General features: G+C 30.1%; 1 protein-coding gene across 1 annotated transcript in view; it reads left to right on the top strand.

Moving 5' to 3' along the window:
• Positions 1–8,784: 8,784 nt before the first annotated feature.
• Positions 8,785–14,510, top strand: part of LOC129976061 (uncharacterized) — a 180,552-nt gene continuing 174,826 nt past the window's right edge. The window contains exon 1 of the mRNA XM_056089420.1: positions 8,785–9,125. Within this exon, the coding sequence (XP_055945395.1) occupies positions 9,098–9,125 (28 nt within the window). The 5' untranslated portion in view covers positions 8,785–9,097. The remainder of the gene's footprint in view (positions 9,126–14,510) is intronic.

The following is a 14,510-nucleotide window of genomic DNA, read 5'->3' on the forward strand; positions in this document are numbered from 1 at the left end:
AAGTAATAAAACTACATTTAAAACGAAAATTATTTAAATTCGGGAAACTCTTTCTATGGATGTATCATATGGAGATATACGTATAACACCATTTGCCAGTTCATACCCTGTTTCACATTGTTAGTTTAAATTGCCGTTAACTACCGTCTTTCTTCACTTGTGAAAGCAATAAAATAAACAGATTCAAACAACACTTTTATTACTTACTCGTGCACGAATAATGCAGAGAAAGTATTACAATATTCAGAAATATGATTTCTGTTGATCGATGTACATATTTTAGACATTCTTGAGTCCGTAAAAGACATTTTTGGAATCACTATTCGTACATCGACCTATGACTGAGTAGGTCTCATTTTAACGATGCGCGGTAGCTGGCCATTAAGAGTTTTCAGTGTAGCTTGCAGCCAGATTGCAGTTTTCTCTATAGTTAATATTCACGAAATGTTCATACAAAAATGACGAAAAAAAAAAAAAAACATCGTTCATAAGCAAGAAGAATTGGTGATTATTTGTTTTTTCTCTATGAGATTCAAATTAAAACCATATGAAGCACTGTTTGTATTAGGATCTTGAGACTAGTACTTTTCGACGATTATACTTCACTGATTGTACACAGAAAGATGAGCAGTTCCCTATTAGCACTCATATATTATACAATATTGTATGATATTACACAATATTCGCAATATTGTATGATATTACACAATATTCGCAATATTGTATGATATCACACAATATTCGTAATATTGTATGATATTACACAATATTCGCAATATTATATGGTATTACACAATATTCGCAATATTGTATGATATTACACAATAGTCGCAATATTGTATGATATTACACAATATTCGCAATATTGTATGATATTACACAATATTCGTAATATTGTATGGTATTACACAATATTCGCAATATTGTATGATATTACACAATATTCGTAATATTGTATGATATTACACAATATTCGCAATATTGTATGGTATTACACAATATTCGTAATCTTGTATGATATTACACAATATTCGTAATATTGTATGATATTACACAATATTCGCAATATTGTATGATATTACACAATATTCGTAATCTTGTATGATATTACACAATATTCGCAATATTATATGGTATTACACAATATTCGCAATATTGTATGATATTACACAATATTCGTAATATTGTATGATATTACACAATATTCGCAATATTATATGGTATTACACAATATTCGCAATATTGTATGATATTACACAATATTCGTAATATTGTATGATATTACACAATATTCGCAATATTGTATGGTATTACACAATATTCGTAATCTTGTATGATATTACACAATATTCGTAATATTGTATGATATTACACAATATTCGCAATATTGTATGATATTACACAATATTCGTAATATTGTATGATATTACACAATATTCGCAATATTATATGGTATTACACAATATTCGCAATATTGTATGATATTACACAATATTCGTAATATTGTATGATATTACACAATATTCGCAATATTGTATGGTATTACACAATATTCGTAATCTTGTATGATATTACACAATATTCGCAATATTGTATGATATTACACAATATTCGTAATATTGTATGGTATTACACAATATTCGCAATATTGTATGATATTACACAATATTCGTAATATTGTATGATATTACACAATATTCGTAATCTTGTATGATATTACACAATATTCGCAATATTGTATGATATTACACAATATTCGCAATATTGTATGATATTACACAATATTCGTAATCTGGTATGATATTACACAATATTCGCAATATTGTATGATATTACACAATATTCGTAATATTGTATGGTATTACACAATATTCGCAATATTGTATGATATTACACAATATTCGTAATATTGTATGATATTACACAATATTCGTAATCTTGTATGATATTACACAATATTCGCAATATTGTATGATATTACACAATATTCGCAATATTGTATGATATTACACAATATTCGTAATATTATATGGTATTACACAATATTCGCAATATTGTATGATATTACACAATATTCGTAATCTTGTATGATATTACACAATATTCGCAATATTGTATGGTATTACACAATATTCGCAATATTGTATGATATTACACAATATTCGTAATATTATATGGTATTACACAATATTCGCAATATTGTATGATATTACACAATATTCGTAATCTTGTATGATATTACACAATATTCGCAATATTGTATGATATTACAGAATATTTGCAATATTGTATGATACTGTATTACATTAAATTATATAATGTAATATTGAACAATAATGAATAATATTGTACAACAGAATGTACTACTAAGGTTATTGAGCCTCCTATTTTTGCTTATAATCTGAGTTCAATATGTGCTAAATGTGAAAAGTTATACACATTCAACCCTAAAAACATTAACCCTTTCGCCTTCCTCTCCCGTCCGCGAAAATATCTCCCCAGCAGTTCTCTGTTTTTCGCCTCATTAGAACAAACAAAAATAAAAACTCAAACAAGTAAACATTTAAAAAAAGTTTTAAACTCTAAAAGTACGCTTGAAACGCGTTACGGCCGCCCTGCAGAAGTTTCACTTGAACGCGCTAGACGCGTTACGGAAGGCGAAGAGGTTAAAAAACAAACTGAAAGAATGATTATTACCCTGCCTTTACACTTTTCAAGGAAGTAGAGGAATGGGGGATTTAAACAGTATGCAAGTGAAAATCCTTTCATCTTTCCTCTGAACCCTGTTTTTTTTGTTTTGTTCTTTTTCATAGTTGATAAAATACACACACACACACACACCTGACGCATGTGAAAGAGCTCCGAAGGTTTCCGAATCCGAGAATGAACAGTGCAGTGAAGTGAATTCGTGTTATTTTTATTTCATAAAGTTAGTGATGTATACAGCATCGTTGCTTGATGCTACTTTTTTTTTAGTATGTGCATGTGGGGCAATAGCCTTATCTGCACAAAATGCTCAACAACATTATTGCAACATCTACACGACATTTGCCGGTATTCAGACTGTTGGGAATGCCGTGCAATAACTTGTACGAAGACAGGATTAAGTACGTTTGCTAAATAGTCATTCATCTCCACTGGACTCATGTGCAGAGTTGTCTCAACAAATGTGCGCATCTTATAATAGAATAATACGGCTTTCCATCAGAATTCTAGCTAAGAATTTGAGTGCGTGCAGCCCAAGAAAAATACTTACGAAATAAAATAATTAAAGACAAAAAGAGTCAGTTGGAGCTTGCAATTGAACGAAAATAATTAAGACATCAAAGAATTAAGGAGGAAAAAGAGAGCCAATTGCTTTTTGATTAAAGTCTTAACATTTGTATTTTTTAAAATATGTTTTTTTAGGTAGTTTTTGTTAACCTTGATTGTATATTTGATTAATTTCAAAGAACATTATCAAAATGTGTTTTTTCTATGTCTTTAGTTAATACGATTATATAATTACGTTGTTGACGGATTTGGGAATTGAAAAGATTTTAATTAAAACGTCACAAGCAAAGATTTATTTTCAGCTGATTTTTATTAATATTTACAGTTGATAAAGCAAAGGCAATCCAGTCTTCAATAAACAACAATAATTCAAACTAGCTCACTCACCGAGTGCGGGAAAAATTCAAAACGCTACTCGACAAATGGATTTAGATTTTCATTCAAATTCAGCAGTTTCATCTCGTCAATGATCGCGTGTCACATTTTACTCAATGAAAACAAAACAGTAACTGACTCATCGACGTCTATAGTAAGCAGACTTCTGAATTTTTTGGAAAAGAGCAGAAACTTTCCCAAACGTGATGCCAAAAGCCTTACTAACAAGTCAAATAAGTTCAACTACACGTTTCATAACAATTTACTGACTATTTAATTTGATGCTTAAAATATGTCCAATCATTCATTTCGTAAATCTTTTTATGTATTTAAAATTATTCATGGGTATATAAAAAAAGCTTATTTAATTTATTAGGTATAAAAATATTCAAATAAACGCATTTTAAACGATATAATACTTTTAAATAATATGATGTATAAATTTATATATATTTATACAATGCAAACGTAAATTTTTTTTAATGCAAAATTTTTATTGCATTCATTTGTGACAAATTCATCAATAATTTTTGTGTGATCTAAATTTTCTAAATCACTTTGTTCTATTGATAAAATACATAAAAACAACAACTTTAAACTTAGATTCATCGATTGATAATTTAGGCTATTTTAAAGATGGTGAAATTTTTTATTCAAATTAAAATAAAATCATTCTAGTAGACATTTAAGCGTTATCGGATAAAGAGCACCTATGGGAGATTGCCTATTGGGGCCGTTTGATAAAATGGCCCAGCCCTCGTTATCCGAGGAAGATCCAGTAACATACGAGGAAATTTCTTTTTGGTTTTGTATTTTCTTTCTTTTTGTTTAGTCAGAAAAAAAAAGGCGTTTTCTTGTTCCGCTGTAAATAGTGCCGGTTCTTTTATTAGTTTCCAGCAACTTCTAGAATGCTTTTGAAGTGCTCAATAACTGTGTGCAAATGTGATTATCGACACTTTCGTCAAAAACAACCCTCTTCGTTCTTAGGGATAACTGTTTGCAAACTGTTTTCTTTCATCAATGTCTAAAATCCTCCCTGAACGCCCACTCAATTAGGAGGATCACTGCTTGGATTGCGGAGTCCCAGCCCCAAAGAGGATTACGCATTGGAGGATCCAACTAACTGAGAATGTTTCTTCTCAAAATTGTTTCACAAAAAAGGGTCATCAAAACCCCTTTTCTCATAGATCAAACAAATACATTCTGAAAAGCTGAACTACGTTTGCTTGTAAGCGAGAAAATTTTATTTTGACGACAAGTTAACCAGGCTAAACGTTTAAGAATTTCTAATGTTAAGTTTTGTTTCCTTAAATACCACGTATATGATACCATTAAATACCACGTAATATGATGCCATTAAATACCACGTATATGATACCATTAAATACTTCGTATATGATACCATTAAATACCACGTAATATGATATCATTAAATACCACGTATATGATACGTACCTGTGAATGTCTATGTTCTATTTTTCCGGGAAAATTACTGAAATTGTTTGTAATGTTAGTCAAAAACAGCATTTCCTTCATGACCATTATTAGTTGAATTAAGTTTCAACTCATTCCATTGTAACTTTTTAAGACCTAAACAATAATGATTTTAAAAGAAATATGGAAACATTTTAATTGAAATTTTATGTGTTAGTCATTAGTCAGCTCAAATCTATTTGATTTTGGATTGTTTTTATGATAGAGTTCATTGATATAAGACATGTTTGCTCAGTGCGTTATTTTAAGATTTAAAAATACAAATACTATACGATATTGTATGGCATGGGTCGATATTCGCAATATCGCTTAATATTGTGGAATATTTATTACTATCTTATGATATCGCATAATATTGTGCATCAGGTTGTGCTACTGGAACTTATTTGATTTTAAATGATTATTCATCATTGTACCACAGATTCGAAGTGCTCATAAATATGATTCAGGATTGCTCTCCGTTTTTTCCTTGAACTGAATATTGTTGGAAAGTATGTTTGTGGCTGGAAGAGTTCTTTGTGACTCTTTCAAAACATTTCATTGAGATAGGCTAGATAAATGTTGAAAAACATGTTTATTTTGAGACCGTTCTGTGCAATTTTATGTCTCACGCATCAACTCCAGTAATACCATAATATTGCAAAATATTTTGGAAAATACAGTACACTACCGAGTATCCGGTTCTCGACAATCTGGTTTCCGTACTATCCGGCCTAGTTTTTTTTAAAATCATAATTAAATGAGAAAGCTAAAATGCAGAAGCTGTCATCTATTAAGAACTTTTCAAAAACTAAAAACTGTCAGTTTTGACTCTTATGTTAGGGTTACCTTTTCATATCTGTGTAATCATTTATCGAATGAAAAGTAAAATCAGTTTAAGTCGATTTTCTTAAGAATTATTACCTACGATCTAAATAAATGTTTTGTTTATGTTTCCTACATTTAAGTTAGGCATTACAGAAATTATGTTAAAATATGGTTTATATCCTTTAACTTATTTTTGATCTAATAAATTCTTGAAACTTGCAGTGCAATATATAAACATATATAAACTACCAGTACAGAGCTTTCTATTTTAATTCGCCATCTTACCGGCCAAGTTTACGGCATCTTACCGGCAACTGTTTCTATGATTCATCGGGCTGTGGCTGTGTTCACATTGAGATAAATGGAAAGCTTCGTACTCAATAAGAAGTGAGAAAATACCTATTGTAACAGTGAGTTTTGGTATAAAACTTTGTCTTATTCTATTGTTGGGCAAAGAAATGAGTTCACAGAACTCCAGGTTTCTCCGGATATTTTGTTATTCGGCCGGCCCTTCTGCTACATGAGGTCGGATACTCGGGAATGTTAACTATTGACAATATTGTGAATACCGTGGAATATCGTATCAACAATATTATACAATATATACCATTATTTAAAAAGCCTGAAAATTTAAAGAGCGTTGGTACAGAAAAATTCTAGCCCAAAAATATTAGCTTCAGCGTAATAATTCTTTTAATTCGAAATTCCATTCCAAAAATTAACTGCAGCAATTTTTTACTAAAAGTCGAAAATTGTATAATATTATGCAATAGTAAACTTCTGACAATTTCTTATTGATAAATGAATGGAATTCTAAAATAAATACAATTCTACACTGCAAATTCTATTTTCGATTAACAATATCGTGAACATTTCGTTTTTCAAAGTTGCTCAGCATTGTGATGTTAATACTGTAAATTCTGTGTTTAACAGGTTTCTCATTTATTATGTGCTTTGTCTGAAGTAAATAGGTAATCCGGATTTATTCTTTTATATTCTGATTTTATATGAACTGATTTAAAGAAAAACATCCGACTTTTAATAAAATGTCCTATTTGGTTCTTTATTTATTTAAAGTAAAATAAAATAATATTAAAAATGAGTAAAGGAAATAAATAAGGGAAATCAAAAGGAGTTAAATAAAAAAATAAGCTGCGTGTAGATATGACGAATTTTTCTTTTTGAAAAATTCTTCGTTTAAGTTTTATTCTAAATAGAACATGTCAAAACTATAATTTTGTTTTACAGGAAACTTTGTTTTATCTTTTTTTTAATAGTGACATCATTTCTTATAAACAAAGGCATTTGCATGCCTTTTATTTCAGTTGCTTTTTTTTGTTAGGGTTTTTTATAAAAATAAAGTGATTTTTATACTTTATAAATAAAATATTAAACAAAAGTGGAACTAAGATAATAATAATAATATGGAATTAATATTAAAAAAATTAATCAAAATGGAACTCAAATAATGTTGTGGAGGCAAAATTGACTACATCTACTCAAGGCTGTATTACTTCTCTGGTGACACTGATTTTAATTTTTTTATCGTCTCCTTGACTTAAATTTTGTACCTCACCATTTAGTTTAAACTGAGAAAGCGAAATTTTACTTTGGCACGATTAACAAAAGTTCTTTTTCCTAATCTTAAGAGAATTCTGGTGCAGTTTATAATGATGTTTATATGCGTAAAATGTTGCACTTACATCGATTTGAAATGGGTCAATTTATGCTCGTATGGCGCATGCCAAATGCGCAGAGCCGATTCCATTTCGGATGCTATTGCGCATCTTGAAAGAAAGATATGATGTCATATCACAAAGTTAAATAACATGAAGTTAAGTGACATGCGCAGCTGTGTTTCTCATGTTATTGTTATGGTTTTGCAAATTGTACCGGATGTATTAAGTCGAATTGTACCGTATTTATTTTCCACTCTCTTCCTTTATCTCACTTATTAAAGAAACGCAATTTTTTTAAAAAAATTATTAGTTTAGCTTTAGTGCAAAATTTATGTTTCTTTTTTCTTATATATAGAATACTTGAAGAGGAGCTAATGGAGTGATGGGGGAAAAAAATCGATGTTCAGCTTTTCTGAACTTTTGTAAGAGCTACAATTTCTTGAGACAGAAAGAACCATTTTTGTAATTCTGTTCTGTATTGATGAAATGTGACAAGCAAGACAAATGAAATTTAGTATGCTGTCTATAGAGCAAAATCATATATTTCTATCAGTTTTAGACCCTATTCATCAACGGATTGACTATCACTTTGTTCATCTATCTGCATGTACGAGAAAAAAAAAAGAAAAAAAAAAAACTGAAAAGTACAAGAACTAAGAAAAATGAAACTTGGTAAGCGCCAAAATTGTAGGTTTATATTAAATTTTGGTCTCTATCAGAGGCCCAAAATGCATGATCCATTTTCTTCAACATACTACGAAGATAAACTCAATGCGCGTTGTATTGATGAAATATACATAAAAGTCGAGAAGAGAACCCATATCTGCTTAAAACATGGATTGTTCGATGACTGTGTTTTGTTATATTCTCCGTAACAAAATAGGACACATTCACTCATTTCGAGGTCGAAATAAAACAAAACTTGTCATTCTGTTCCCAATTATCTATGAAACGGTATCTATCATCTGTTTCTCTATCAATAGAGAAAGGGATATTTTAAAACGAACTATTGTTTAATTGCAAAATGCGATATAGGAAGTCATCTGTTTGAGATATAAAAACCAATACGTAAAGAAATATCAGGTAGATAATGGAAATTGCGAAAATAAACGAATGGAATAGTTGGAAATTCGTTATATACAAACGTAGAGAGTTAGTAGCTCAGAAAATAATGGAAAAAGTCGAATGCTGACAGCAACTATTCGTCGTCGATCTTATCTCACGTGTTTGTGTGTTGTTCTTGCGCTACCTAAATTGATCTAGAATTGGTTGTTTTAACATCTGTGTTTTGCCGCCGAATTCCTTTATCTTACAGAAAGACACCGACGCTCACTTTCTCACGTGCTACTTATCTTGGACGCTGTTAAAAATGGTTTTATACGGAACCATCGCAGATTGAAAATCGTTTGCCGTTCCTCTTCCAGTAGTTTCATCTGAAAAAATTAATTTTTCAACTGTTTTGTCTCAAGATGGGAATTTACACACATGAGTCAGATTGTAAGTACTTTTCATTTTCTTTTCATATGCTCAATATGAACTGAATGCATTGTTGGTAGAATATTTTATTCATAGATGTGTGTTAATATGTCTAATTGAAAATGAGAGGAATCACATAAAAAAAAGTCGGATTGAAATAAACAGGGCATGAAAATAAAAGAAAATGGCAATTTTTAATTTAAAAATGATAATAAAAATTTATATTTATTATGTAATAAGAAAATAATGCATTAAAAATAAAAAAAATATTAAATACATCAAGATTTTTAATAAATAAGAGATTTCTTGCTCTTTGAATAGAACAAGTGTGCAATAAAAATTCAAAATAAATATTGCTATTCACATCTAAGGTCATTAATTTTTTTTAAAAGACATAAAGTTATTTATTACCTTTTTATTTGAATCAATTCCACCGTAGTACAAACCTTGAGTTAATGACGGATCTCAGAAAATTATTCACTGTAAATTCAAGGTACAAATATTTTAATCATCAAAAATAATTCAGAAATAAGGAAAAAAAATTATATTTTCTGAATTTGACTTAGAATGAATCATAAGAAACGATATTTTAGCTTCATGTATATAATAAGTTATAGGAACCAGAAAAAAAAAAGAATTTGAATTACCGAAGAATTAGCGGTAAGAATACCATTTGAATTAGTCAAGTTCCACAATATTAATTGATCGATCACACAGTTCATGATTAAATATGTTTTCTTGCCTTGATCAGAAAAAATGATGTTCCTATCCGTATGGTTATTTTCTTTTGACATTCTGAATACTATATTAATGCTGTCAGGTTTTCCGTAGGGATGAATAAATTATGAAGGAGAATATAATAAAGAATGATTTAATTTTAGAGCATTTTTCATTCTTTGCATTTCCCCTTTTTTAGCAAAAATTTCAAAATATTAAAAAAATAACAGAGTAAATATATGACGAGACAAAACACAAATAAAAAAAAAAACTTGCAATACCAAGGCGCAAAAAAGAATAATGTATAAAAAAAGGAGAAGGGGGGGCAAAATCCAAATCAAAATGGTAACGCATTCTGAATATAAGGTTCAAAGTAAAAATAATACATAAAATTAATTAATATAAAAACACTATATCTTGATAATTGGCAGAAGCATTTAGTTTTTTGAATTATGATAAAAATTGAAACATGATACAGAAACTATAACAAATTGAAGGAAGCATAGCAATTCTTCAACTCTACAGAAATGAAAAACAAATATAAGCTGTTACTCACTCACTCACTCACTCAATCACTCACTCACACACACACACACACACACACACACACACACACACACACACACACACACACACACACACACACTCACTCACTCACTCACACTCACACTCACACTCACACTCACACACACTGTAGTTTTCATTGAAAAATTAAAAAAGTGTTTTAGTTATTCCATTTGTCCTTGATATTTATTCTTTCCATCCCCCCCCTTTGCTTTAACGTGCCTCTCTCATAATGAAATTCGTCGGACGGCTTTCATGCAAGATTTTTAATCGGTTGATTGACTTGCAAAATATATTCTATTTTAAATATTTAAATTTTGGTTACATGCATTTCTGATGCAAAAGACTCATTTGCCAATGGTGTAGCGAGAGGAAAATTTACTGCATAATTTTAATATCATAAGTGAAATTGGATAAAAATAAGACCTAAGCCGCGGGAGTCATTTACTCTGGCTACGCCAGCATATAATACACGGTGTGTAAACGTTTTCATAATTACATTTTCTTTTTATAGAACATTCGAAATAAGGAATAAAAATTCTTGTTACGGGTCATTTAAATCGCATCAAATACCCTAAAATAATGTAAGCGTAAAAATTAAACTATTATCTTATTATTATTATTATACATTTGATGACTTACAATAACAATTCTCCAGTATAATTTACTCTATGCAATACGATTATAGACGAAATTGGTGATATAAAATTTTCCAGAAAGCTGGTTGTGAAATATTCATTTCACATCTGGTAGGAAATGCTTATTTTTGTAATCTGAACCTGAAAAAAAAATTCCCTACTTTCGCCTATTACAACTTGTGAAATGCTTGGTTTTTAAAAACTCTTTCTTTCGTGTAAACAACCTGTCTTCTGGAATGGTGAAACCACCATAGGATATTATGATGATCTCGCTTATCTAATCCACATTATTTTTTTTCAGATTACTGAAAGCACTGAAACAAGCGATTAAACTTTCTCATATTTTAAAACATAAAAAAAGTGTTCTGCTCATTAGTCTCCATTTTGGGCATGTGACATTGGAATAAACTTCGTTACTTAACGAACGAATGAAAATGTGCTTTTGGTGCTACTTGTTGACTTGGTGATCTTATACGTTGCTTGTCTACTAACGTGCCCAAGCAGCGCATCATTTCGTGAAATTTGTAAAAGTAATATTACAAAATATTTAATCAAATATATAAAGAGATCGAATGTAAATAAGTTCTTAATAATATTGTAATATATTTTTTCATGATAATGTGTAATGCTATACAGTATTGTATAATATTATGTACATTATTGTACAATATACGATACAATATTGATTATATATACATATTATATACAATATTGATTAATATTATATAATATTGAAAATGTAAAAATTAATTTATTAAATTACTGGTTTTTTTTATCTTCGTACATTCTAGTAGATTCTCTCGATTATTCTCTCCATTGCTTCTAACATTTTTTTTTTCACGGTGATTGCAAATAAGTTTGATTTTCTGGCCCTTTTAGTTGAATAATCAATGCAAAATGAAGGAAGCCTGTTGGATTTAAAATATTTGGACTCATAGGGATATATTATGGATACGGAGTATCACTTGAGGAGTTTTGATTCACGTGAAGCATTATCACATCTAATTTTGAATAATCCTTTAAATTAAATTAATTTTTAATTTACTATGCAATTTAAGATCAAAGGAGAGAATTTCAGTCGTAACTAAAATTTTAGAATAAATTTAGAAAGTTACGTTAAAAAATAAATAGTTTTAAAAGTGCGAGACATATTTTTTTGGAAGCCATTTACTGTTGTTTAGGTTTGATTTAAGTTATAAACAACAACATTCCATAAAAAAAATAAAAAAAAAACCCTCCCGTTAATTAATTAACAAATAAAACTGTGAAACATAGATTATTTTTCGAAGCTTTTGGTATTTTCCTTTTACAGAATACATTTGTAAGAGCTTATAATATCAGTATTAAACAACAGTGTCATTTGAAATAAGCATTAATGCTTAGTTTTTTTTTACATTGTGTAGTGAGATGATTTAAAATGAGATGTGAAATTAACACATACATTTTTGCATTGTTGAAAATTAAATCCAGTTTTAAATGTTACTACGTATCAATTACACGATATTATTAAGTTCATATTGAACAGTGTTAATCAAACGTAAAATTTACAAAATAGTTTTCATTGTATAGATATGAGATGTTGGTATCTATTGACTTCAAGAATACTTTTACTTTTAAAAATCCACTTTTCTTTTTGATTTCAAAAAATTTCTTCTTTCCTCTTAAAAATTTACAATGCATAGCTTTTTTTATCTCATTTTCAGTGCATTAGTGATGTTTTTACCATTTGTGATATTTTTGAAATATTTTCAAAATTAAGTAGACATTTTCCATATTTTCAAATGCGCTTTTTGTCTTCTTATATAGCCTAGATAAACATAAAATTTATAATATCGTTGTTATTGTGTTGTATAACATAAGTTTCAGCATCTTAAAGAATAATTGCCCTAGTGCATTTTCCAGTTCAATAATAATTCAAATTTTAGTGATGTTGGCCAAGTGCAGTAATAACTGAAATTTTATTGATATCTGGAGTCAAAATTAATATTTTTTTTAATATCTTTGAAAATTTAGAATTTTGGAAGTATTCATCCATTTTATACGATATTTTGGTATAGTATTCTATTTTGTGTTCTTTTGTATTCATAATAATGACGCGGTGACATGGTGGTAAGGTCTCGGCTTCGGAGCCGGAGAGTTTCTGGTTCGAGATACTATTCCACTGAAGAACCGTCGTGTAATTGGACCTGGTGCATGCTAAGTCCGTCAGGGGCAAATGCCCTTCCGCTGATATGGTGCTTAATCTTGGAGAGGGGGAGCCAGCTCAAGCATCTTCCTCGTCGTATGGCCACTGTTCAAGTTAGGTCCGTCCCAAAATAGCCCTAGTGTTGCGGTAAAACAGGACGTTAATATAACTAGCTTAGTATTCATAATATTATATAGCATTATGCAATTATTTTATAACATTCCTGTTCCTTTTAGGATGTGAAATTATTATTTTAAATAGTGAGAAGAATGTATTCCTTCTTCTTCTACTTTATTTGTTTTGAAGGGTGTGATTTATATTTTTAAAGGATTTAAATAATTCCCAAACCCCTTTGATTATTTTGTAATTACTTTCTGCTGCTGTGATGCCGTCATGAAGTCAAGAGGATGTAAGTCGCCACCATAAACTAATCGAAATAGGCATCGAATTGTTGCTGTAACCTTTCTGCGATGTTGCATTTTATGTCCAAATGGCGACATTTTGAGTAAATGGCCTCGAAAGAAAATGTTTTCAACTCTTTGAAACTGATTTCTACTGGACAGTAATGATATAAAGCTTCCACGCCTCATTCTTCCCTAATGCTATGTTCCATCGCCAAAATGGCGCTTCCAGAATCCGATGTCATGAACTCGAGATCCATCTTCTCTCGTTGCATCTCCATTTATTAAGTTTGCTTTTTGATTCGCTTCGACCCATTGTTGAGGAACTCTCTTCTGGCTTTTAGTTTTCTTTCGCCGTGTTGTCTGTCTCCCGTTTTCATCGACCCCAGCTTGGAATCGATTCTCGTCTTTGGAACTGCGAGATCTTTCAAGAAATGACGTATGGTTCTGCCGGGCTGTCGTCATAAATGGCGCCTTGGAGAAACGAACTTTCATAAAAGGATGGAGAAACTGCTGCTAAAGCATGTCTTTATGGAATGGGGAGTGATTACGGTGGAGTATTTTTAGATGGGGAAGCTTTTCTTGAAGAAAGCACTTCGTGATCTCTTCGATGTGGAAATCATTTATGATTTTGGCCAATGAAACAAGACACTCGGATGCATTTTGTGGGAGCTAAGAGTCTGAAGTGAGGAGTTTATTTTAGGTCTTAATGAGTTTGCGCCTTAGATATTAGTAATCTGTTTTCATCTATGATAATGCCGAGACCTAGTTGGTTATTTTGCATCATAATAAGATACAATGAGCAAAGGAGGTTCATCCGTTAGGGCTGCAGAGTTGTAAATTTCCCTGAAATTGTTTACGAAGTTTTCTTGTTCTTAATCTTGTTTAATTATTTTCCACG

This window comes from Argiope bruennichi, chromosome 7 (assembly GCF_947563725.1).
Source record: "Argiope bruennichi chromosome 7, qqArgBrue1.1, whole genome shotgun sequence".
Taxonomy (NCBI): domain Eukaryota; kingdom Metazoa; phylum Arthropoda; class Arachnida; order Araneae; family Araneidae; genus Argiope; species Argiope bruennichi.